The sequence below is a fragment of the Pristiophorus japonicus genome, chromosome 19 (genome assembly GCF_044704955.1).
Source record: "Pristiophorus japonicus isolate sPriJap1 chromosome 19, sPriJap1.hap1, whole genome shotgun sequence".
Classification (NCBI taxonomy): domain Eukaryota; kingdom Metazoa; phylum Chordata; class Chondrichthyes; family Pristiophoridae; genus Pristiophorus; species Pristiophorus japonicus.
Genome location: NC_091995.1, coordinates 82,012,574 through 82,037,873, shown reverse-complemented (window position 1 = coordinate 82,037,873; position 25,300 = coordinate 82,012,574). Strand labels below are relative to the sequence as shown.

Here is a 25,300-nt window from a genome sequence, read left to right as displayed (position 1 = left end):
AAATACGTCAACTATGTCCTGGAATGCTGCCTCTGTATGTGCGCAGACGCAGGCATCGTCCGCGTGCTGTAGCTGGACGACAGAGGTTGGGGTGGTCTTGGACCTGGCCTGGAGACGGCGCAGGTTGAACAGGTTCCCACTGGTTCTGTAGCTTAGTTCCACTCCAGCGGGGAGCTTGTTGACTGAGGTGGAGCATGGTAGCAAGGAAGATTGAGAATAGGGTCGGGGTGATGATGCAGCCCTGTTTGACCGCGGTCCGGACGTGGATTGGATCTGTAATGGATCCGTTGGTAAGGATTACGGCCTGCATGTTGGTCGTGGAGCAGGCGGAGAATGTTGACATCCTTTTGAGGGCATCCGAAACGGAGGAGAATGCTCTATAGACCCTCGTGGTTGAAGGCTTTGTAAAGTCAAAGAAGGCCATGAATAAGGGCTGGCGCTGCTCCCTGCATTGTTCCTGCAGCTGTCGCGCTGCAAAAATCATGTCCGTTGTGCCCCGTAGTATACGAATTCCGCACTGTGACTCCGGGAGGAGCTCCTCGGCCACAGGGAGAAGACGTTACAATCCAACAATGACTACACTCCAAAAGTATTTCATTGGCTGTAAAGCGCTTTGAGACGTCCGGTGGTCGTGAAAGGCGTTATATAAATCCAAGTCTTTCTTTTTTCTTTCATTCCTCATTTTACAGCATGTTAGGTAAAAGGAAGGTTAATCACTGTACCTTACTGTAAAAACTCCTTCCAATTCCCGCTGAAGGAACTAGAGGAAGGGCAAAAACAGTGCCCAGATTGAAAACAATTAGAGTAGTGATGAGATGACACTAAACTTGGGTATTAAAGCCTGTTGATTCTCTGAGTAAAGGAAGACGGATGAAAATAGGAACTACCTGTGAGGTAGGAAAGAAAGAAACAATAAAGACTTGCATTTCTATAGCACCTTTCATGACCTTAGGATGTCCCAAAGTGCTTTACAGCCAATGAAGTGACTGTGATGTAGTCACTGTTGTAATGTAGGAAATGCGGCAGCCAATTTGCGCACAGCAAGCTCCCACAAACAGAGATATTGACCAGATCATCTCCTTTTTAGTGACATTGATTCAGGGATAAATATTGGCCCCAGGACAGGAACCATCAATATAAAAGACGGCCAACAATGTGAATGTTTTTGCAGGGTGTCTCACTGCTGCCTTGCTGTGATGGTGAAGGTGGTCACGTCTTGCAAAGTGGGTCAGCCACCCGATGAATGCATTCCCGTTCTGCCCTCTGGCTGATATGACGGGGCACCCCCATGGCTGCCTGAAGTTAGCCTGCACCATATAGCGTTGTGTGTGGTTGTCAGCTTCGCAGCTACAAAAGCCCCTGATTTTAACTCGGAGCCCCCACGGACTCCCTTGGCGTGAGACCCATGCCATTTTAACTCCCGTTCTCCCCAATGGGAATGATGTAAAAGCCACCCAGAGAGGATGGGTGGATGGTGAAATTGGGCGGGTGGCCAATTCTGCCACCAACCCAAGGAACTGACACCCGCAAGGCCGGATTAAGGGCCTGATGGGCCTGGGGCAAACTGATCCAAGTGGGCCTATGTTTGTTCAAGTTCATTACATTATATGATTCTGATTCTGAATATGAAAACATAGGTCAGTATATTCAACACTGAAAGCATATATTCTGTATCAGATAGTTATATATTTTGCTTCTGGTAACATTGCAATACTAGATTCCGATACATATATACAAATTTCTCTCAATCTGGTGGGCCTATGTTCTGGGGCTGGTTAATCCGCCCCTGGACATCCAACATAACATTAGTCTTGGGAGGATGTGTGTGGGGCGTCGGCAAATATTATCCGATGATGGGAACGAATGGGAAGGCCCGATGGTTCCTTGTGAGCCCCTGCCTCCTCCTGCTCCGGATGAAAACTCCCGTCTCCGCCTGGTCCGGGAGTGGCCCAAAATGCAAATCCTCTTTGCCGGTGAGCTTCCTGGTGTCGCCCAACAGGTGTTTGGAACTCGTCGGCCTCAGGTAAATGAGGCCTGGGGCCCAATATCTGGTGAGACTCGGGCCTACCTGTTCCGAGCGCGAACCAATTTCTCGGCCTCTGTGTTTAAATATGACAGAGGTGTTCAAACACATGAAGGTTTTTGGAGAGCAAATAAAGAGAGACTGTCTCCAGGGACAGAAGGGTCGGTAACCAGAGGGCACAGATTTAAGGCAACTGGCAAAAAGAACGTGAGGGGGAAAAAAAATTTAGCCGCCGATTTCTTATGATCTGAAACGCATTGCCTGAAAGGACGGCGGAAGCAGATTGAATAACTTTTAAAAGGGAATTGGATAAATACTTGGAAGTGGAAAAATTTGCAGGGCTATGGAGGAAAAAGCGAGAGGAATGGGACTAATTGGATAGCTCTTCTAAAGTGCTGGCAAACACGATGGACTGAATGGCCTGCTTTGTGCTGCATCATTCTATGACTGCTGCCTTTTGCTCTGTGGTGATCTGAAACTTATGCCCCAGTGTGACCAGTGTAAATACTTTTACCCACTTATCAAAAACCCCTCATATCGCCTCTGTCAAATCTCCTCTTCACTGAATTTGTTCTGATGGGAAAAGAAGGCTCCAGATTCTCAAATCTTTCCTCACAGCCAAAGCTTTTCATCCAATGTTGTGTGCCCACCCACTGCAAAAGTAAATATAAACATTTTTTAATTTGGCCAAAAGTAACGCAAACTAATAGTAAAGGTTTTTGAATTTTAAATTTATTTTTAAAATATTTATTTTAATATTTATTTTCACCCTTATGTCTGCTTTTACAGGTGCAAGAGTTTCACGGATAGCCAAACTCTCCGCCAGATGATGCCCATTTCCGGGGGATGGGAAAAGAAGCGCATCGGAGGATCTGTCGGGAGGATTCTTGACAGATTACATGTTCTGGGTTTTCGTGGGTGCGCAGCCCGGGCGTAAACCCGGAACTTGCGGGGCACTTACGGCAGCTTACGCGGTCATAGGCCACGGAAAATCCAGGCCATTGTGTGCACATCCACTGCAAAAGTAGTAAGTCATTAATCCCCACACACAACTCTTTTGGAGTAAACAATATTAAACATTAAATCGTGCCCCCCCCCGCCCGATCTGGGGGACACCCCAAACATTTCCCAAGGCCCTGTTTTGTTTTTTGTTTTTTTTTGTATTTTTGTACTTTTTTTGTGGGTTTTTTTGGGCTCTAAAACCATAATTTACAAGTGCCCCCTATAAAAGGGGACCCCCACACACCCCACACAAACTAAGCAACGAGGGACAGATGTGCAACATTGATCTTTGCAGGTGACATGCTCGGAAATACATTTTATTTTCTTAAAGCAGAAGTCAAACAAAAATCACAAAGCGAGACTTGGGCTCTCTTCAGATTACAGACGGAGAGAGATCGGAGCTGGAGCAGCCGTTACCTCAGTTAGAGCATGGTGGGGTGCCAGGCTCCTGGCGAAGATATTCCCAGCAAGTGACCACATGGGTGGTCCTGGTGGGAGTCCGCTAGATCGCCTCACTTTCATCAGCGACACCAGCGTTAGAAACACCGCCAGGAAGATCAGGAGAGTTTATAGATCGAGACAGCGGAGCCAACAGAAAGGTGTCGCCTCCAACAACTGCTCCATGACTTCCATTCTCAACTTGTCAGGAGTGCCCAGCACCGAAGGCTTTTACTTCAGTTTATGTTTGATAAACGAACGCAAGGTTTTCCACTTTATGAAGCAGCTTGTCCCTCAGCAGACTTGTTATTTACAGATACAGTTCCTTTAATCAGGCGAGTCTAGAGTCCAGTTTTTTCTTTGCTTCACTTGCTGACAGAGTGCTCAGCGAAGAGTGGCTGATAAACCTCCGGAGGCAGGGCAGGGAGACATTTCGCCGGCATTGTATTTATTTGTAGTCGGGTTGCTCTTGTTTGCCGACAGCCTCTGGCTGAGTTCCCAGGCAGCAGGCTCTCTTTCATAACACAACAACAACAACTTATATTTATATAAAACCTTTAAAGATGTGAAATGTCCCAAGGCGCTTCACAGGAGTATTATGCGATAAAAATTTGACACCAGGCTGCATAAGTAGAAATTAACGCAGTGATCAAAAGCTTTGTCAAAGAGGTAGGTTTATAGGAGCGTCTTGAAGAAGGAAAGAGAGACGGAGAGGTTTAGGCAGGAAGTTCCAGAGCTTGGGGCCCAGGCAACAGAAGGCACGGCCACCAATGGTTGAGAAATTATAATCAGGGATGCTCAAGAGGGCAGAATTAAAGGAGCGCAGACATCTCGGGATGGGGTGGGCGGGGGCTGAAGGAGATTACAGAGATAGGGAGGGATTGGCCATCGAAGAATTTGAAAACAAGGATGAGAAAAGAGCAAAATACTGCGGATGCCGGAAATCTGAAATAAAAACAGAAAATGCTGGAAATACTCAGCAGTTCAGTCAGCACCTGTGGAGAGAGAAACAGAGTTAACATTTCGGGCCAATGGCGCTCTCTTTCATACCTTCTTTACCTTTTGAATGTGTACCACAACAGGATGTGTGTCCTCGAGTGCCGAAATGGTTCCTCTTAAAAACACGGCGCAAAGAGTTTATCTGGAATGCAACTAGCAATTAGAGTTTTTTGAGGCTGTAACTAGCAGGGTAGCTAAGGGGGATGCAGTGGATGTATTATATTTGGATTTTCAAAAGGTATTTGATATGGTACCACACGAAAGATTGTTACACAAGCTCATGGGGTTGGGGGTAATATATTAGCATGGATAGAGGATTGGTTAAAGGACAGAAAAAAGAGTGGGAATAGACGGGTCATTTTCGGGTTGGCAGACTGTAACTAGCGGAGTGCCGCTTGGATCAGTGCTGGGGCCTCAGCTATTGACAATCTATATTAATGACTTAAATGAAAGGACTGAGTGGAAGGAATTCCCGATCTTAGCGCTGGCCTTTACCGTGGCTTAATGTCAAGAGCTGCCGCTCTTCAGGCAGCTAGTGGCCTCCTCCACTTTCGAAGTTCGGGTAGTGTTGCTGCTAAATAGTAGCACCCCGCGAAAAATAATTGGCAGAGTGGTGATGTCTGTCAACGTGCAATGCCCACTTAATGTGATCACGGCGAACTTCGACCCAAGCGTTGAGTTCAGCGCTGGGTCCTAAGCACGCCAGGTTAACCCAGCAGACTCACAGAAGCGCTGTCAGCACCTTTCAAAGAGACACACACATCTTTCAGGTAAGTTTGCATTTAAGCTTTTGGACTTTTGTTTTCGTTGATGTTATTGAAGTAGTGGCTTGCTGCAATAGATGATAAAAAATTTTTAAGGGTGTGAGGGGAGTGCTACTGCATGCTTCTAAGGCTTCGGATGGTAAAGAAAGGACTCTGAGAAGACAGAAAATGCTGCAAATGCTCAGCAGGTCAGGTAATATCCGTGGAGAGATAAACATAGAAACATAGAAAATAGGTGCAGGAGTAGACCATTCGGCCCTTCGAGCCTGCACCACCATTCAATAAGATCATGGCTGATCATTCCCTCAGTACCCCTTTCCTGCTTTCTCTCCATACCCCTTGATCCCCTTAGCCATAAGGGCCATATCTAACTCCCTCTTGAATATATCCAATGAACTGGCATCAACAACTCTCTGCGGCAGGGAATTCCACAGGTTAACAACTCCCTGAGTGAAGAAGTTTCTCCTCATCTCAGTCCTAAATGGCCTACCCCTTATCCTAAGACTATGTCCCCTGGTTCTGGATTTCCCCAACATCGGGAACATTCTTCCCGCATCTAACCTGTCCAGTCCCATCAGAATCTTATACGTTTCTATGAGATCCCCTCTCATCCTTCTAATCTCCAGTGAATAAAGGCCCAGTTGATCCAGGCTCTCCTCATATGACAGTCCAGCCGTCTCTAGAATCAGTCTGGTGAACCTTTGCTGCACTCCGTCAATAGCAAGAACGTCCTTCCTCAGATTAGGAGACCAAAACTACACACAATATTCCAGGTGAGGCCTCACGAAGGCCCTGTACAACTGCAGTAAGACCTCCCTGCTCCTGTACTCAAATCCCCTAGCTATGAAGGCCAACATACCATTTGCCTTCTTCACCGCCTGCTGTACCTGCATGCCCATATTTCAGCGACTGATGAACCATGACACCCAGGTCTCGTTACACCTCCCCTTTTCCTAATCTGCCGCCATCCAGATAATATTCTGCCTTCATGTTTTTTCCCCCAAAATGGATAACCTCACATTTATCCACATTATACTTCATCTACCATGCATTTTCCCACTCACCTGTCCAAGTCACTCTGCAGCCTCTTAGTGTCCTCCTCACAGCTCACACCGCCACCCAGCTTAGTGTCATCTGCAAACTTGGAGATATTACACTCAATTCCTTCATCTAAATCGTTAATGTATATTGTAAAGAGCTGAGGTCCCAGCCACTGAGCCCTGCAGTACCCCACTAGTCACTGCCTGCCATTCTGAAAAGGATCCGTTTATCCCGACTCTCTGTTTCCTGTCTGCCAACCAGTTCTTTATCCACATCAGTATATTACCCCCAGTACCATTCGCTTTGATTTTGCACACCGCTCTCTTGTGCGGGACCTTGTCAAAAGCCTTTTGAAAGTCCAAATACACCACATTCACTGGTTCTCCCTTGTCCATTCTGCTAGTTACATCCTCAAAAAATTCCAGAAGATTCGTCAAGCATGATTTCCCTTTCATAAATCCATGCTGACTTGGTCAGATCCTGTCACTGCTTTCCAAATGCACTGCTATTTCATCCTTAATGATTAATTCCAACATTTTCCCCACTACTGATGTCAGGCTAACCGGTCTATATTTACCCATTTTCTCTCTCCGTCCCTTTTTAAAAAGTGGTGTTACCTTAGCTACCCTCCAGTCCATAGTAACTGATCCAGAGTCGATAGACTGTTGGAAAATGATCACCAATGCATCCACTATTTCTAGGGCCACTTCCTTAAGTACTCTGGGATGCAGACTATCAGGCCCCGGGGATTTATCGGCCTTCAATCCCATCAATTTCCCTAACACAATTTCCTGCCTAATAAGGATATCCTTCAGTTCCTGCTTCTCACTAGACCTACTGTCCCCTCGTACAATCGGAAGGTTATTTGTGTCTTCCTTCGTGAAGACAGAACCGAAGTATTTGATCAATTGGTCTGCCATTTCTTAGTTCCCCATTATAAATTCACCTGAATCCAACTGCAAGGGACCTACGTTTGTCTTCATTAATCTTTTTCTCTTCACATATTTATAGAAGCTTTTGCAGTCAGTTTTTATGTTCCCTGCAAGCTTCCTCTCGTACTCTGTTTTCCCCCTCTTAATTAAACCCTTAGTCTTCCTCTGATGAATTCTAAATTTCTCCCAGTCCTCAGGTTTGTTGCTTTTTCTAGCCAAATTATATGCCTCTTCCTTGGCTTTAACACTATCCTTAATTTCCCTTGTTAGCCACCGTTGAGCCACCTTCCCCGTTTTATTTTTACTCCAGACAGGGATGTACAATTATTGAAGTTCATCCATGTGATCTTTAAATGTTTGCCATTGCTTATCCACCGTCAACCCTTTAAGTATCCTTTGCCAGTCTATTCAGGCCAATTCACGCCTCATACCGTCGAAGTTACCTTTCCTTAAGTTCATGACTCCGGTCGAGATGCTGCCTGACCTGAACGCACCGCCCCTTTAATTCATAGCCCTTCTAATTGCCCACAATTCCTTGCAAACTCCACAGCCTCGCTCCCAAAAGCTGGAAGAAGCCGCAAAGATGCTCCTAACTTGCTGTCTCTCTCCACATTCCCTGAGTATTTCCAGCATTTTCTGTTTTTTATTTCCGATTCCCAGCATCGGCAATGTTTTGGCTTTTGTGTTATGAAAGAGAGCCTGCTGCTTGGGAACTCTGCCAGAGGCTGTCGGCAAACAAGAGCAACCCGACTACAAATAAATACAATGCCGGCGAAATGTCTCCCTGCCCTGCCTCCAAAGGTTTATCAGCCACTCTTCGCTGAGCACTCCGTCAGCAAGTGAAGCAAAGAAACTGGACTCTAGACTCGCCTGATTACAGGAACTGTATCTGTAAATAACAAGTCTGCTGAGGAACAAGCTGCTTCATAAAGTGGAAAACCTTGCGTTCATTTATCAAACATAAACTGAAGTAAAAGCCTTCGGTGCTGGGCACTCCTGACAAGTTGAGAATGGAAGTCATGGAGCAGTTGTTGGAGACAACACCTTTCTGTTGGCTCCGTTGTCTCGATCTACAAACTCTCCTGATCTTCCTGGCGGTGTTTCTAACGCTGGCGTCGCTGATGAAAGTGAGGCGATCTAGCGGACTCCCACCAGGACCACCCATGTGGTCACTTGCTGGAAATATCTGTGCCAGGAGCCTGGCACCCCACCATGCTCTAACTGAGGTAACGGCTGCTCCAGCTCCGATCTCTCTCCGTCTGTAATCTGAACAGAGCCCAAGTCTCGCTTTGTGATTGTTTTGTTTGACTTTTGCTTTAAGGAAATAAAATGTATTCCCGAGCATGTCACCTGCAAAGATGCAGAAAGGATGTTTCCCCACGTGACAGAATTTAGAACCATGGGGCATAGTTTCAGAATAAGGGATCGCCATTTAAAATGGAGCTGAGGAGAAATTTCTTCTCTGAGGGTTGTCAATCTGTGGAATTCTCTACCCCAGAGAGCTGTGGAGGCTGGGTCATTGAGTATATTTGAGGTGGAGATAGACAGATTTTTGAATGATAAGGGAGTGAAGGGTTATGGGGAGCAGATGGGAAAGTGGAGTTGAGGCCAAGATGAGATCAGCCATGATCTTATTGAATGGCGGAGCAGGCTCGAAGAGCCAAATGGCCTACTCCTGTTTCTATTTCTTATGTTCTTATATTTTAAAATATGTCATGTTTTATTTATTTATTATGCTGTGTTTCGGTGTTTTAGGGGTTTTTCTTATTGATAGTAAGGGGTGTCCGTATAAACAGAGCTCCCGTTTTTATCAATGAGAATACAGCATAGTGATTGGTGGTCCAGGCCCATATGACTCCAGCACTGAAAGACATCTACCCGGGTGCTGCACAGCGAATCGAGGCCTCCGACCGGAATCTTACGGGCCAAAGGCGTTAGTACAAAGGAAACCTCCGACCACAATTTTTCTCCCTCTATGTAATTTTGGAATAAGGAAGTTCCTAAAGCAGTCTGCTATGAAAGTTCAACATTTCACGACTTTTGTTTTCAAACTGTTTTTTATTCAATGGTAAATTGCAGAGAGGCGGACAAAAGCGCACATCATCTTTTTGTTTTTCTTTCCCTCCTTTTTCCCGAAAACAGCTCTCCACGAAGTACGGGAATATTTTTACGCTCTACGCACTCTGGATGCCTATGGTTGCCCTCAATGGGTTTGAGGTCATTCAAGAGGCCCTTGTCCAGAGCGGTAGAGAATTTGCCGGGCGCCCATATTATCCATTAAATAATGATGTGACGAAAAGTCAAGGTATTAAGTCTTCATTAATGTATTTATATTTCCTGTAATGCCCTGGAAAGTTTTCTCCTTTTTCTTAGGCAGTCCCCCGGAGTTGAGGATGACTTGCTTCCATGCTAACATGAGTTCTCAGGTGACTGATGAGTCTGATACTGGATCTACAGACTCTGTCACAGTTGGGGCAGACGGTGGCTGGAGGGACATGTGGGCGGGGTGCTTGGGTTGTCGTGCGCTCCTTCCGCTGTTTGCGCTTGGCTTCCGCGTGCTCCCGGCGAAGAGACTCGAGGTGTTTGCCACCTTCCCGGATGCTTGAGCGGACTTGGGCCAGGGATTCCCAGGTGTCGGTGGGGATATTGCACTTTTTCAAGGAGGCTTTGAGGGTGTCGCTTGCCGTGTCAGAGCTCTGAGTAGAGTGCTTGTTTTGGTAGTCAATTACTGTAACAACAACTTGCATTTATTTAGCGCCTTTTAAGGTAGTAAAACGTCCCCAAGGCGCTTCACAGGAGCGTTATGAAACAAAATTTGACACCGAGCTGCATAAGGTATGAGAACCAGAGAACACAGATAAGGTGATTGGCAGAAGAACCAGAGGCGACATGAGGAAAAACTTTTTTTTATGCAACGAGTTGTTAGGATCTGGAATGCACTGCCTCAAAAGATGCTGGAGGCAGATTCAATCGTGGCTTTCAAAAGGGAGTTGGATAAGTACCTGAAGGAAAAACATTTGCAGGGCTACAGGGAAAGGGCTAGCTGAAGAGAGCCGGCACGGGCTCGACGGGCCGAATGGCCTCCTCTATTGTGCTGTGACCATTCTACATGAGAAGGAAACATTGATAGGGGAACAAAAGCTTGATCAATGAGGTAGGTTTTAAGGAGCGTCTTAAAGGAGGAGAGAGAGGTAGAGAGGCGAAGAGGTTTAGGGAGGGAATCCCAGAACTTAAGGTCTAGGCAGCTGAAAGCACGGCCGCCAATGGTGGAGCAATTAAAATCGTGGATGCTCAAGAGGCTAGAATTGGAGGAAAGCAGATATCTCAGAGGGAGCTAGAGGAGGTTAATGAGATAGGGAGAGGCAAGGCCATGGAGGGATTTGAAAACAAGGATGAGAATTTTTAATTTGAGGCATTGTCAGAACTGGAGCCAATGTGGGTCAACAAGCATAGGGGTGCTGGGTGAACGGATTGATTCAGCTTCAGACAGTTGCCAGGGATGGAAGTGGTGGCTATAGAGATTCTGTGAGAGAAATTGGGCTATTTGCACCTCTGTGGCAAACGTGATTGTGACCGGGTGTGGCGCTGTTAGTGACACCCGCCATATTGAGCGGGAATTTAGCGGTGGTGCCAGTGTTGCGTCCCGATCTCCTGCGCCCGGATTACCATGCGTAGCACCTCATTAGCGTGTGAGATAGGATATTCAGCAGAGTTTCGGATGAGCTCAAGTTTATGGAGGTTAGAAGATGGGAGGCCGGCCAGGAGAGCGTTGGAGTAGTCAAGTCCAGAATTAACAAAGGCATGGACGAGGGTTTCGGCAGCAGATGAGCTGAGGCAGGGTCGGACTCGGGCGATGCTACGGAGCTGGAAGTAGGCAGTCATGGCGATGGAGTGGATATGTGGTCGGAAGCTCAGCACGGGGTCAAACACAACATCGAGGTTGCGAACAGACTGACTCAGCTTCAGATAGTTACCATGGATGGAAGCGGTGGCTAGAGAGATTCTGGGAGAGAAATTGAGCCACTTTGTACCTCCGTGGCAAATGTGATTGTGACCGGACGCGGCGCTGTTAGCGACACCTGCTATATTGAGCGGGAAATTAGCGGTGGTGCCACGGCGTTGCACCCCAATTTCCTGCGCCCGGAAATCGTGATGTCATTACCGTGCGTAGCGCCTCATTAGCGCCCCGGCTCCTAAATTGGGTTTCGCCCCTTGCAGCTGCGCTGGGCGGTGACAGCGACTGCATCAGTGGATGAGTACTGGGCGGGCGGCCGCTACCGGTTGCGGTTTCATCGCTTCCTTCCAGGGGGCGGTAACCCGAATTTATCAAACGGGGCGGAACTTCTGCGCCTGGTGCAAAGTTTCAGCACCTCCCAGATGTTACTGTCCTCAAGTGGGGTGATACGGAATTTTCTCGGCCTCTGTTTTGACGAGGGCACTTATTTATCCTATTCCTACCCAGTCCCGACCAGTAGGGATTTATTTGTCTAGCTGTAGCACAAGGCATCAGATTGCAAGTGAATTATTGGGTCACCGCTGTGCTGGGAAATTTCTCTTTGTTCTCAGAAGACAGGTGGAGGAAACTGGTGATTATTATTTATCCACTCTTTTCCCCCTTTCTGCCAGGGATTGTCATGGCCCTCTACGGGAAGTCCTGGAAACAGCAACGGAGAATTACACTAACGGTTTTGCGAAACTTTGGTTTGGGCAAAATTGCCTTTGAGGAGAAAATTCTGGAAGAAGTCCGCTATCTGACTGAAGTCTTTAAAGCATCAGAAGGTAAGTTCTGCGTTTTATCTCCTTACGGTGTCATGACAGGGTCACAATAAAAGGTTGCCATCCCTTCAGCATTGCCCTGAAGTTTCAAGAATTGAAGATTAATCTCCAGGACATGACAGCAAGTGAATGGACTTCAATGCAGAGATGTGTGAAGTGATGCACTTTGGGAGGACTAATAGGGAAAGACAGTGTACTATAAATTACACGATTATGAAAAGTGATGAGCAGAGAGACCTTGGTGTCCATACACAAATCCTTAAATGTAGCGGGGCAAGTTGATAAGGTGGTCCAAAAAGCAAATGGATTAATTGGGTTCATCATGAGAGGAATAGAATATATAAGCAAAGAGATCATGCTAGAACTTTATCAATCATTGGTAAGGCCCTGGCTGGAGTATTGTGGGCATCATCACGTCCACATTGCCCTCCAAGTCACACACCATCCTGACTTGGAAATATATCGGCAGTTCCTTCATCGTCGCTGGATCAAAATCCTGGAACTCCCTCCCTAACAGCACTGTGGAAGCACCTTCACCACACGGACTGCAGCGGTTCAAGAAGGCAGCTCACCACCACCTTCTCAAGGGCGATTAGGGATGGGCAATAAATGCCGGTCTTGCCAGCGACGTCCACATTCAATGATCTCCGGCGAGTCCCACGAGTTCGGGCCATTCGAGCCTACCTCAGGCTTCCCACCACATTACATAGAAACATAGAAACATAGAAAATAGGTGCAGGAGTAGGCCATTCGGCCCTTCTAGCCTGCACCGCCATTCAATGAGTTCATGGCTGAACATTCAACTTCAGTACCCCATTCCTGCTTTCTCGCCATACCCCTTGATCCCCCTAGTAGTAAGGACCTCATCTAACTCCTTTTTGAATATATTTAGTGAATTGGCCTCAACTACTTTCTGTGGTAGAGAATTCCACAGGTTCACCACTCTCTGGGTGAAGAAGTTCCTCCGCATCTCGGTCCTAAATGGCTTACCCCTTATCCTTAGACTGTGACCTCTGGTTCTGGACTTCCCCAACATTGGGAACATTCTTCCTGCATCTAACCTGTCTAACCCCGTCAGAATTTTATATGTTTCTATGAGGTCCCCTCTCATTCTTCTGAACTCCAGTGAATACAAGCCCAGTTGATCCAATCTTTCTTGATAGGTCAGTCCCGCCATCCCGGGAATCAATCTGGTGAACCTTCGCTGCACTCCCTCAATAGCAAGAATGTCCTTCCTCAGGTTAGGAGACCAAAACTGTACACAATACTCCAGGTGTGGCCTCACCAATGCCCTGTACAACTGTAGCAACACCTCCCTGCCCCTGTACTCAAATCCCCTTGCTATGAAGGCCAACATGCCATTTGCTTTCTTAACCGCCTGCTGCACCTGCATGCCAACTTCAATGACTGACGTACCATGACACCCAGGTCTCTTTGCACCTCCCCTTTTCCTAATCTGTCACCATTCAGATAATAGTCTGTCTCTCTGTTTTTACCACCAAAGTGGATAACCTCACATTTATCCACATTATACTTCATCTGCCATGCATTTGCCCACTCACCTAACCTATCCAAGTCGCTCTGCAGCCTCACAGCATCCTCCTCGCAGCTCACACTGCCACCCAACTTAGTGTCATCCGCAAATTTGGAGATACTACATTTAATCCCCTCATCTAAATCATTAATGTACAGTGTAAACAGCTGGGGCCCCAGCACAGAACCTTGCGGTACCCCACTAGTCACTGCCTGCCATTCTGAAAAGTACCCATTTACTCCTACTCTTTGCTTCCTGTCTGACAACCAGTTCTCAATCCATGTCAGTACACTACCCCCAAACCCATGTGCTCTAACTTTGCACATCAATCTCTTGTGTGGGACCTTGTCGAACGCCTTCTGAAAGTCCAAATATACCACATCAACTGGTTCTCCCTTATCCACTCTACTGGAAACATCCTCAAAAAATTCCAGAAGATTTGTCAAGCATGATTTCCCTTTCACAAATCCATGCTGACTTGGACCTATCATGTCACCTCTTTCCAAATGCACTGCTATGACATCCTTAATAATTGATTCCATCATTTTACCCACTACCGATGTCAGGCTGACCGGTCTATAATTCCCTGTTTTCTCTCTCCCTCCTTTTTTAAAAAGTGGGGTTACATTGGCTACCCTCCACTCCATAGGAACTGATCCAGAGTCAATGGAATGTTGGAAAATGACTGTCAATGCATCCACTATTTCCAAGGCCACCTCCTTAAGTACTCTGGGATGCAGTCCATCAGGCCCTGGGGATTTATCGGCCTTCAATCCCATCAATTTCCCCAACACAATTTCCCGGCTAATAAGGATTTCCCTCAGTTCCTCCTCCTTACTAGACCCCCCGACCCCTTTTATAACCGGAAGGTTGTTCGTGTCCTCCTTCGTGAATACCGAACCAAAGTACGGTGACGGTGACTGGGCCTCCTGCTGTATCTGGACGACCTCCGGCGACCCCCGAAGGCGGCGTCCTCGACCTGGACCTGACTATCGGGTCTCCACCCTGCCACCGCCCCCCCCCCCCCCCCGCCCCGCCCAGCTGCAATCGGAACACCTCCGGCAACAGCAGTCTGGACCTCCCCGATGACGGCTGGACTTCTCGTGGCGACAGACGAAGTCCTCCTCAACGACGACCAGGTCCGCCTCTCCTACATCGGCTACTGGCCTCTCCTCCTCCATTAGCAACAGCTGGAGCTCTCCTTCCCCACTGATAACCTGCCCTCTTCTCCTCATCCAACACGTGGTGAGTACCATGACTGTGACCCCCGTTCCCCTCCCACCCTGAACCCCGGTGGGCCACTGACCCTCCCAATGCCTGCCCCCAACCAGACCTCAGATCACCTACCACCAAGGACGCTACCCAGCACCAAGCCTGCGGCCAACATCTCGCCGAGGCAACTAGGCCCATATAGCAGTATCTGGTCTCCAGTCGTCTTGGACCCCCTTGCCACTGGATCAAGACCTTGCTCAGCTAAGTCCATGTGGTTGCCGGTGTGCAACGATGACCCCACGTTAAAAGAACTCGCGCACAGGCATCTTCCACTCTGTTAACATGAAGTTCGGGACGTGGAACATTAGGACTCTCATGGACAACCCCATGAACGAATGATAAAAAAATTAAAATAAATATTTTGGGAATCCCACTTCAGTAAGATATAAAAGCATTATTAGAAAGGGTACAGGGCAGGTTTACAAACATAGAAAAATAGAAAATAGGTGCAGGAGTAGGCTATTTGGCCCTTCGAGCCTGCACCACCATTCAATATGATCATGGTTGATCATGCAACTTCAGTACCCCATTCCTGCCTTCTCTCCATACCACTTGATCCCTTTAGCCGTAAGGGCCACATCTAACTCCCTTTTGAATATATTTAATGAACTGGTTTCAACAACTTTCTGTGGTAGAGAATTCCACATGCTCACAACTCTGAGTGAAGAAGTTTCTCCTCATCTCGGTCCTAAATGGCTTACCCCTTATCCTTAGACTGTGACCCCTGGTTCTGCACTTCCCCAACATCGGGAACATTCTTCTTGGATCTAACCTGTCCAATCCCGTCAGAATTTTATATGTTTCTATGAGATCCCCTCTCATTCTTCTAAATTCCACTGAATATAAGCCTAGATGTCAGTCCTGCCATCCAGGGAATCAGTCTAGTGAACCTTCGCTGCACTCCCTCAATAGCAAGAATGTACTTCCTCAGATTAGTACAAAACTGTACACAATATTCAAGGTGTGCCCTCACCAAGGCCCTGTACAACTGCAGTAAGACCTCCCTGCTCCTATACACAAATCCTCTCGCAATGAAGGCCAACATGCCATTTGCCTTCTTCACAGCCTGCTGTACCTGCATGCCAACTTTCAATGACTGATGTACCAGGACACCCAGGTCTCGTTGCAGCTCCTCTTTTCCTAATCTGTCACCATTCAGGTAATATTCTGCCTTCCTGTTTATGCCACCAAAGTGGATAACCTCACATTTATCCACATTATACTGCATCTGCCTTGAATTTGCCCACTCACCTAACCTGTCCAAGTCACCCTGCAGCTTCTTAGTATCCTCCTCACAGCTCACACTGCCACCCAGCTTCGTGTCATCTGCAAACTTGGAGATATTACATGCAATTCCTTCGTCTAAATCATTAATGTATATTGTAAATAGCTGGGTCCCAGCACTGAACCTTGCGGTACCCCACTAGTCACTGCCTGCCATTCTGAAAAGGGCCCATTTATTCCTACTCTTTGCTTCCTGTATGCCAACCAGTTCTCTATCCACGTCAATACATTACCCCAATACCGTGTGCTTTAATTTTGCACACTAATCTCTCGTGTGGGACCTTGTCAAAAGCCTTTTGAAAGTCCAAATACATTACATCCACTGGTTCTCCCTTGTCCACTCTACTAGTTACATCCTCAAAAAATTCTAGAAGATTTGTCAAGCATGATTTCCCTTTCATAAATCCATGCTGACTTGGACCGATCCTGTCACTGCTTTCCAAATGCCCTGCTATTACATCATTCCAACATTTTCCCCACTACTGATGTCAGGCTAACCGGTCTATAATTCCCTGTTTTCTCTCTCCCTCCTTTTTTAAAAAGTGAGGTTACATTAGCTACCCTCCAATCCATTGGAACTGATCCAGAGTCTATAGAATGTTGGAAAATGACCACCAACGCATCCACTATTTCTAGGACCATTTCCTTAAGTACTCTGGGATGCAGACTATCAGGCCCTGGGGATTTATCGGCTTTCAATCCCATCAGTTTCCCTAACACAATTTCCTGACTAATAAAGATTTCCTTCAGTTCCTCTTTCTTGCTAGACCTTCAGTCCCCTAGTATTTCCGGAAGGTTATTTGTGTCTTCCTTAATGAAAACGAACCAAAGTATTTGTTCAATTGGTCTTCCATTTCTTTGTTCCCCATTATAAATTCATCTGATTCTGACTGCAAGGGACCTACATTTGTCTTCACTAATCTTTTTCTCTTCACATATCTATCGAAGTTTTTGCAGTCGGTTTTTATGTTCCCTGCATGCTTACTCTCACACTCACACTCTATTTTCCCCCTCTTAATTAAACCCTTTGTCCTCCTCCTCTGCTGAATTCTAAATTTCTCCCAATCCTCAGGTTTGCTGCTTTTTCTGGCCAATTTATATGCCTCCTCCTTGGATTTAACACTATCCCTATTTTCCCTTGTTAGCCACCTTCTCTGTTTTATTTTTACGCCAGACAGGGATGTACAATTGTTTACCAGGATGTTACCAGGGATGAGCGACTTCAGTTATGAGGAGAGGTTGGAAAAGTTAGGGCCTGTTCTCCTTAAAACAGAGAAGGTTAAGAGGTGACCTAATAGAGGTTTTCAAGAAGATGAGAGGGGATTTGATAGAGTAAATAGGGGAAAAAAATATCCCTCTGTTGTCAACAACTAGAGGTCACAGATTCGAAATCAATGGAAAATGATTTGGACAAGTGCCACTCTAAATATCAGCTGATTCTCATGAGCAGGGAACAGTTCCTAAACGAGGTTCCCACTAAGCTGTGAGGTCGTGCAGCAATTTGGAGGTCCTACACAGGCCACTCAGCTGCTTGTAAATGGAATAAATCGGCATGCGCGAAAATTTGAATGGAGCCAATTTAAAGGACCGTGCACGAAAAGAAAAATTAAAGATGCATTGCTTCTAAATTGTAATGTATTTGCTTCATGGTTATATGCTTAAGAATTCATAGCAACACATTGCTATTAAGAACTAGTTGGTTTATTAGCAAAAGTTTAACAATCACACTACCAATTCATTCACCAGGCTCACAACCACCTGCCTCATCGTGGATCCCTCCAAATCCAACTGGCTGGAGTTGTATTGAGTCTTGTGAACATCACATGACTAGCTAAGTCACTCCTAACTCAACAACTCTTTTGGGGGGGGTACAAAATAAACATTAGATTGAGTGCCCCCCAGGGACACTCCAGACACTTATAACTGCCCTCTTTTTAAAAAAAAAAATTTGTGTTTTTTTTTCTTTTGTGATTTTTTTTGGGGCATTAAAATCATATAATTTGCAAGTGCCCCCTATAAAAGGGGAGGGTGACACTAAAAACCCAGCAATTAAAACAAATTAAACTTTAAAACATATAAATTAAAATTAAAATTTGGTTGCCGGGGGTAACGATGGACTCCAGCCCCTCCGGCACCCACCTCTCGCAGAAGGCCGCGAACGTACCGGTGGACACCGCGTGCTCCATCTCCAGGGACACCCTGGCCCGGATGTACGCGCGGAAGAGAGGCAGGCAGTCAGGCTGAACGACCCCCTCGACCGCCCGCTGCCTGGACCGGCTGATGGCATCCTAACTCAACAAACCCGTGAGCATACTCACAGGTGCATATATTACAAGATTAAAACCCTACATCACCTGGGCAGCCACTTCTCCATGGCAGAGTCCACCTTTGCTCCCTCACATTCACCCACTTCTTTCTCTTTTTGTACAGGTCAACCCTTTAATCCCAATTCTAAAATCACCAGTGCTGTATCCAACGTGATTTGCTCAGTGGTTTTTGGGAAGCATTTCCATTATGACGACAAGACATTCACGCGACTGATAGAACTGATTGATGAGAACATGAAGATTCAGACAACACTATGGGTACAGGTAAAAGAAACGGACTTCCTTTCCTCAAGGACAAGGGAACATCCTTATTAAAATAGGGATACAGATGTCAAAAATCTGGTTCATAGAAACTGGACCATAGGAACTTGAAGAGGCAATAAATTAGGGCTCAGACAGTACACTTTGATAACCGCCCGCAGTCTGGACAGGGAGGGAGAGGAAGGAAGGAACTTATTCTGAGACTATGTCATTGAGTTTTAGTTTCCCCTATGAGTGGAAACATCCTCTCTGCATCCACCTTGTCGAGCCCCCTCAGTATCTTATGTTTCAATAAGATCCCCTCTCATTCTTCTGAACTCCAATGTGTATAGGCTTAACCTACTCAACCTATCTTCATAAGTCAAACCCCTCATCTCAGGAATCGACCGAGTGAACCTTCCATGAACAGCCTCCAATGCAAGTATATCCCTCCTGAAATAAGGAGACCAAAAATATACAGAGTACTCCAGGTGTAGTCTCACCCCAATACCCTGTACAGTTGTAGCAGGACATCTATTTTTATACTCTGTATCCCCCTTGCAATAAAGACCAACATTCCATTTGCCTTCCTGATCACTTGCTGTACCTGCATACTAACTTTTTGTGTTTCATGCACAAGGACCCCCAGGTTCCTCTGTACTGCAGCACTTTGCAATTTTTCTCCATTTAAATTATAATTTGCTTTTCTATTTTTTTCTGCCAAAGTGGATAACCTCACACTTTCCCACATTATACTCCATCTGCCACATTTTTGCCCACTCACTTAGCCTGTCTATATCCCTTTGCAGATTTTTTGTGTCCTCCTCACAATTTGCTTTGTATCATCAGCAAACTTGGCTACATTACACTCTGTCCATTCATCCAAGTCATTAATATAGATTGTAAATAGTTGAGGCCCCAGCACAGATTCCTGTGGCACCCCACTAGTTACTGTTTTCCAACCGGAAAATGACCCATTTATCCCAACTCTCTGTTTTCTATTAGTTAGCCAATCCTCTCTCCATTCTAATATATTACCCCCAACCCTGTGATCGATAAGGTAGTTAAAAAGGCATTCGGAATGCTTTCCTTTTTTAACTGAGGCATAGAATACAAGAGCTAGGAGGTTATGCTAGAACTGTATAAAACATTAGTTAGGCCACAGCTTGAGTACTGCGTACAGTTCTGGTCACCACATTACAGGAAAAATGTGATTGCACTAGAGAGGAGATTTATGAGGATATTGCCAGGATTGGAAAATTTCAGCTATGAGGAAATATTGGATAGGCTGGGGTTATTTTCTTTGGAACAGAAGAGGCTGAGGGGAGATTTTATTGAGGCGTATAAAATTATGAGGGACCTAGATAGAGTGGATGGAAAGGACCTATTTCCCTTAGCAGAGGGGTGAATAACCAGGGGGCATAGATTTAAAATAGTTGGTAGAAGGATTAGAAGGGAGATGAGGAAAATAAATTTCACCCAGAGGGTGGTAGGGGTCTGGAACTCGCTGCCTGAAAGGGTGGTAGAGGCAGAAACCCTCATCACATTTAAAAGGTACTTGGATGTGCACTTACAGGGCTATGGACCTAGTGCTGGAAGGTGGGATTCGGCTGGGTAATTTTCGACCGGTACGGACAAGATGGGCCGAATGACCTCTTACTGTGTCGTAATCCTTCCATTACAAGTAACTTTTGTCTGCTTCTATGATAAGGTTCTGTGCAGGTCGCTTTTACATTGTAATACTGCGCATGCACAAAAATTTAAAGGACTGCACGTTAAATGAAACAGGCCACGCAGAACAAAGCGCAGCTTACAGGCAACATTGACGTGATCCTCCTGTGTTTTCTGCTAGGTTTATTCCGTAGCTCCCTTCATTTGCTATTTCCCAGCGCCTGTTCGGGCGATATTTGAAAACCATGACTTAAGTGATGCCGTGCTTCAGGATTTCATTAACCAGCACAAAGACACGCTGAATGATGAAGAGATCCGCGATGCCTATTTACTGGAAATGGAAAAGGTGAGCACAGTGCTTACTGAAGTATTTCATTTTGTTGGTGGGTCTGTACGTTGCGATCGACTAAAGCATTGTTTCTTGACCTTTCACATCCGAAAGCCTTGTTTGAGCCCAGATCAGAGCAATGACCTGAAATGTTTATCTCCCTTCAGTTAGCCTTCGCCCAGTTACTGGTAGGTGGGAAAACCAGCACAAGCTGTCGTTACAGTAGTGGGATAGGGGTGGAGAATAAAGGGAATGCGAGTGAAGAGGATTCTCCGCCTGAACCCTGTTTCGCTCCCTCAACCTCTGCTGCCAAGACCTCCGCAGGTAAATGACGACGGGGAGGGTGGGGAGGGGCGGCACCACTCCCTGGCAGTTTTCCATCCATCTGCCTGTATTACTGCCGCTTCTCATGGGGCAGGTGGCGATGAACCCTCGCAATGTCCCTAAGATACCCCCGTGGAAGGTGACTTTGTGGTGGCCTCTGTTGCCTCCATTCTGACCCTGAGCACTTACCCGCTGTAGGTGCTGAAGGTCTTGGTGGGAGGTCTTCAGTGGGGGATGGCCTTTGACCTTCAGGACGCTTTTCCCCCTCAATGATCTCCTGCCAAATGTTCTGGCAGCTCCAGTACCGTTGATATTCTGCTCTTCACGTTGGCACCTCCCTTTTGGCATTGTGAACCCAACTGGTAGCCCACTACGCATTCCTGATGAGCTTCACCTTCACTGTAATGCCCTCAGAGAGTAACAGTCCTACCACTTATGGTGGGCACGGTGGTGCCAACGCGAACAGCCCACTACACGTGTTGGACACTGTCAACAAGAAATTTAAGAAGACTCCGCTGGCGCTGGCCCATGCGAAAAGCGACAGGGCAAGGGTCCAAATCATATTGAGGCAAGGCGTGTGAGAGCCAGCTCCGGGCGGGAGATACAATCAAATCACTTCCAATTCACACCAGCTACAATGTGACTGCAAAGCCGATTCTATAAAAGTGCTGTGGTGACGGCCTGAGATTGTGGAGCTGGCGGGCAATGGGGAAAGGGGACATCAAGAAGTCGTGCATCGTCTCCACTCGTTTCCACCGCCCCCAGCAACATACAAGGAGCTCAACAAGCCAGCAAATAGGGTTGGCAGAAGTCCCACAGGATCCGGGGTAGTGGGGCTGGAGGCTGCAGGCCTGCTATTGCATGAGTACAAGGTGTTCCCATTATAGAGGCTGAGTTACACCTGACTATAAAACAGAAGCTGGAATTTACCAATCATTTTGCATGCGCACAAAATAATTTACCAGATAAGGCTGTGGAGACAAAGACATTAGTGGCAGAAGAGTGAGTGAGCAGAGGTCACGGATTTCAGATGATTGGCAAAAGAACCAGAGGCGATGTGAGGAAAAAAAAGAACATTTCATACAGCGAGTTATTGTGATCTGGAATGCGCTGCCTGAAAGGGTGGTGGAATCAGATTCAATAGTAACTTTCAACAGGGAATTGGATAAAGACTTAGAAAGGAAAAATTTGCAGGGCTACGGGGAAAAACCTGGAGGGGGGGTGGGGGGAGGGTCAGAGTGGGACTAATTGGACAGCTCTTTTCAAAGAGCCAGCACAGGCTTGATGGACTGAATGGCCTCCCTCTGTGTGGTTTAATCCTGTGACTCGATGATTAGGGGTGTTTGCAATTCTCATACCAGTGGGACAAGCTTCAATGGGCTGAATTACCCTGGAGTTTATCTCACGTTCTAACCCACTGCATCGCGCTCTCCCTTAAGTGTGCCATCACCTCGGCCGGGAGCGAGGGTTGGCTGATAGTTTGGTGTTGTTCAGTATTTGACGGAACAATAACATTTATTTTGCAGGAAAGGAACTCTCCTGATTCTTGTTTGACGGAGGGGAACCTACTCCATAATGTCAACGATCTATTTGTAGCTGGAACTGAAACTACATCAACGACTCTCCAATGGGGCATTCTATACATGATGGCTTATCCAGAGATACAAGGTACAGCCAGGCCTCCGACTTAAAGGGGGTGGCCATTCTACTAAATTGCCCATCATAGTAAGCGTAATAAAGGAAGGCTTTTCACCATCTTTCAGTGAGCCTCCGTCCTCTCATGTTGCTCTGTTTTATGCTTTGCAACTGCTGTTTGGAGAGACTTCGGGAGCAGTCATTTCCTCTACAGTATGCCCTGCAGCAATATTAAATCTTTCCAGCCACATAATAGAGAGAAATTCTTTCCACTGGCGGAGAAGTCGGTAACCAGCGGACACTGAGTGAAGATAATTGACAAAAGAACCAGAGGAGGTGAGGAGCATTTTATTTATGCAGGGTTAATTAGAAATCTCATGGTAAAGGATCCTCTGGGGCAGAGTGATCATAGTGAGTTATGGGTACAATGTCCCACTGACGATATCAGAGCACACAATGACAAAAAAGGGGGAGATGAGCAGAATGTTTTCATATGCAGTGAGTGAAGGAGGCCATTCGGCCCATTGTGCTTGTGCTGGCTCTTTGAAAGAGCGGCCCATTTAGTCCCACTTCCTTATTCTTTCCCCGTAGCCCTGCAAATTGTTGCTTTTAAAGTTATATAACCCTTTTGAAAGTTACTATTGAATCTTCTTCCACCGCCCTTTCAGGTAGTGCATTCCAGATTATAACAGCTCATTATATAAATAAAATTCTCTTCATCTCCTCTGGTTCTTTTGCTAATTATTTTCAATCTCTGTCCGTTGATTCCCGACTTCTCCACCAGTGAAAGCGTTTCTCTCTATCTACTCTAGCAAAACCCCTCGTAATTGTGAACACCTCTATTAAATGTCCCCTTAACCTTCTTTGCTCTAACAATCCCAACTTTCCCAAAGATTTGACCTTGACAAAATCATCAACGTACACTGAACACATAATTATCAATTTGAGGGACAGGGTTAATTAGCAATCTCATAGTAAAAGATCCACTGGGGCAGAGTGATCATAATACGATAGAATTTCACATTACGTTTGAGAGTGACTTGCCCAAGTCCAAAACTAGAGTCTTAAACTTAAATAAAGCCAATTACATAAGTATGAAGGGTGAGTTGGCTAAGGTAGATTGGAAAAATAGATTAAAAGTTATGGGAATAGATAAGCGGTGGCTAGCATTTAAAGAAATATTTCATAATTCTCAACAAAAATACATTCCATTGAGAAACAAAAACTCCACAGGAAAAGTGATCGATCTGTGGCAAATAAAGAAGTTAAGGATAGCATTAGATTGAAAGCAGAAGCCTATAATATTGTAAAGAATAGTAGTAAGCCTGAGCTTCAGAAACCAGCAAAGGGTGACCAAAAAATTGATGAAAAGGGAAAAAAAAGAACATGAGAGAAAACTAGCAAGAAATATAAAAACAGATTGTAAGAGCTTCTACAAGTATGTAAAAAGGAAAATAGTAGCAAAAGTAAACATTGGGCCCTTAATTATTGTGGGGAATAAGGAAATGGCAGAAACATTAAACAAACATTTTGTATCTGTCTTCACAATAGAAGACGCAAAATGCATACCTAAAATGGTGGGGAACCAAGGATCTAAAGAGGGTGAGGAACTTAATGTAATTAATATAAGTAGGGAAAAGGTACTTGAGAAACTAATGGGACTAAAAGCCAACAAATCCCCTGGACCTGACTGCCTACATCCTAGGGTTCTAAGGGCCCAAGTTTCCACATGATAAAAAACGGGCGCCCCTCCGAGCTAGGCGCCCGTTCTTCGCGCCTAAAATGGCGCCGGAAAAAAAACGCGCGATTCTGGAGCGCCCTGCAGCTCCTTGTCTGTTTGGCGCGGCGCCCAGGGGGGCAGAGCCTACACTCGTGCCGATTTTGTAAGTGGAAGGGGGCGGGTACTATTTAAATTAGTTTTTTTCCTGCCGGCAACGCTGCGCGTGCGCGTTGGAGTGTTCGCGCATGCTCAGTGTGAAGGAAACATTGGCACTCGGCCATTTTTGTAGTTCTTTGTAGCTGTTTAATTTTTGAACATTTTTTAATAAAAGCACATTGCCATCAGCACATCAGCACGGAGACGGCCGCAGGAAGCCTCAGAAAGTTGAGGCAGCCGTTTCCCTCCCCCCCCCCCGCCGTCGGGAACAAACGGCTTTCTCCTCCCCCCCCCCCCCGCGGGAACGGACGGCTTTCTCCTCCCCCCCCCGCGGGAACAAACGGCTTTCTCCTATCCTACCCCACCCCCGCGGGAACGAATGGCTTTCTCCTCCTCCCCCCCCCCCCCCGCGGGAACGGACGGCTTTCTCCTCCCCGCCACCCCGCGGGAACGAACGCCTGCAGAATTCTCCCTGGCTGAAGCACTTTCACACAGGTAGGAAGATGGTTTATTTAATCTTTTCTTTGCTTATAAATGTTTATTCAGGTTGGATTTATTTGTATAATATTTGTAGAAGTATAAATAAGGATTTATTATAGAATTTAGTGACTTCCCTTCTCCCCCCCCCCCCCCCCCACCTCGTTCTGGACGCCTAATTTGTAACCTGCGCCTGATTTTTTAATGTGTAGACAAGGTTTTTTCAGTTCTACAAAAAACTTCACTTGCTCCATTCTAAGTTAGTTTGGAGTACATTTTCACTGTGGAAGAAAAAATTCTGTTCCAAAGTGGAACTGTTCTACCTGACTAGAACTGCAGAAAAAAAAATGTGGAGAA

At 46.2% G+C, this 25,300-nt stretch overlaps 1 protein-coding gene and 1 pseudogene across 1 annotated transcript in view; one reads left to right on the top strand and one right to left on the bottom strand.

The window, feature by feature from the left end:
• The window catches only part of LOC139230276 (cytochrome P450 2J2-like), a 42,866-nt pseudogene extending 39,208 nt beyond the window's left edge, over nucleotides 1–3,658 (bottom strand).
• A 4,513-nt stretch (nucleotides 3,659–8,171) lies between these two features.
• The window catches only part of LOC139230506 (cytochrome P450 2J2-like), a 32,105-nt gene continuing 14,976 nt past the window's right edge, over nucleotides 8,172–25,300 (top strand). Inside the window, exons 1-6 of the mRNA XM_070862333.1 lie at nucleotides 8,172–8,425; nucleotides 9,342–9,504; nucleotides 11,826–11,978; nucleotides 18,496–18,656; nucleotides 20,485–20,649; nucleotides 22,482–22,623. Coding sequence (XP_070718434.1) covers nucleotides 8,210–8,425; nucleotides 9,342–9,504; nucleotides 11,826–11,978; nucleotides 18,496–18,656; nucleotides 20,485–20,649; nucleotides 22,482–22,623 — 1,000 coding nt within the window. The 5' untranslated portion in view covers nucleotides 8,172–8,209. The remainder of the gene's footprint in view (nucleotides 8,426–9,341; nucleotides 9,505–11,825; nucleotides 11,979–18,495; nucleotides 18,657–20,484; nucleotides 20,650–22,481; nucleotides 22,624–25,300) is intronic.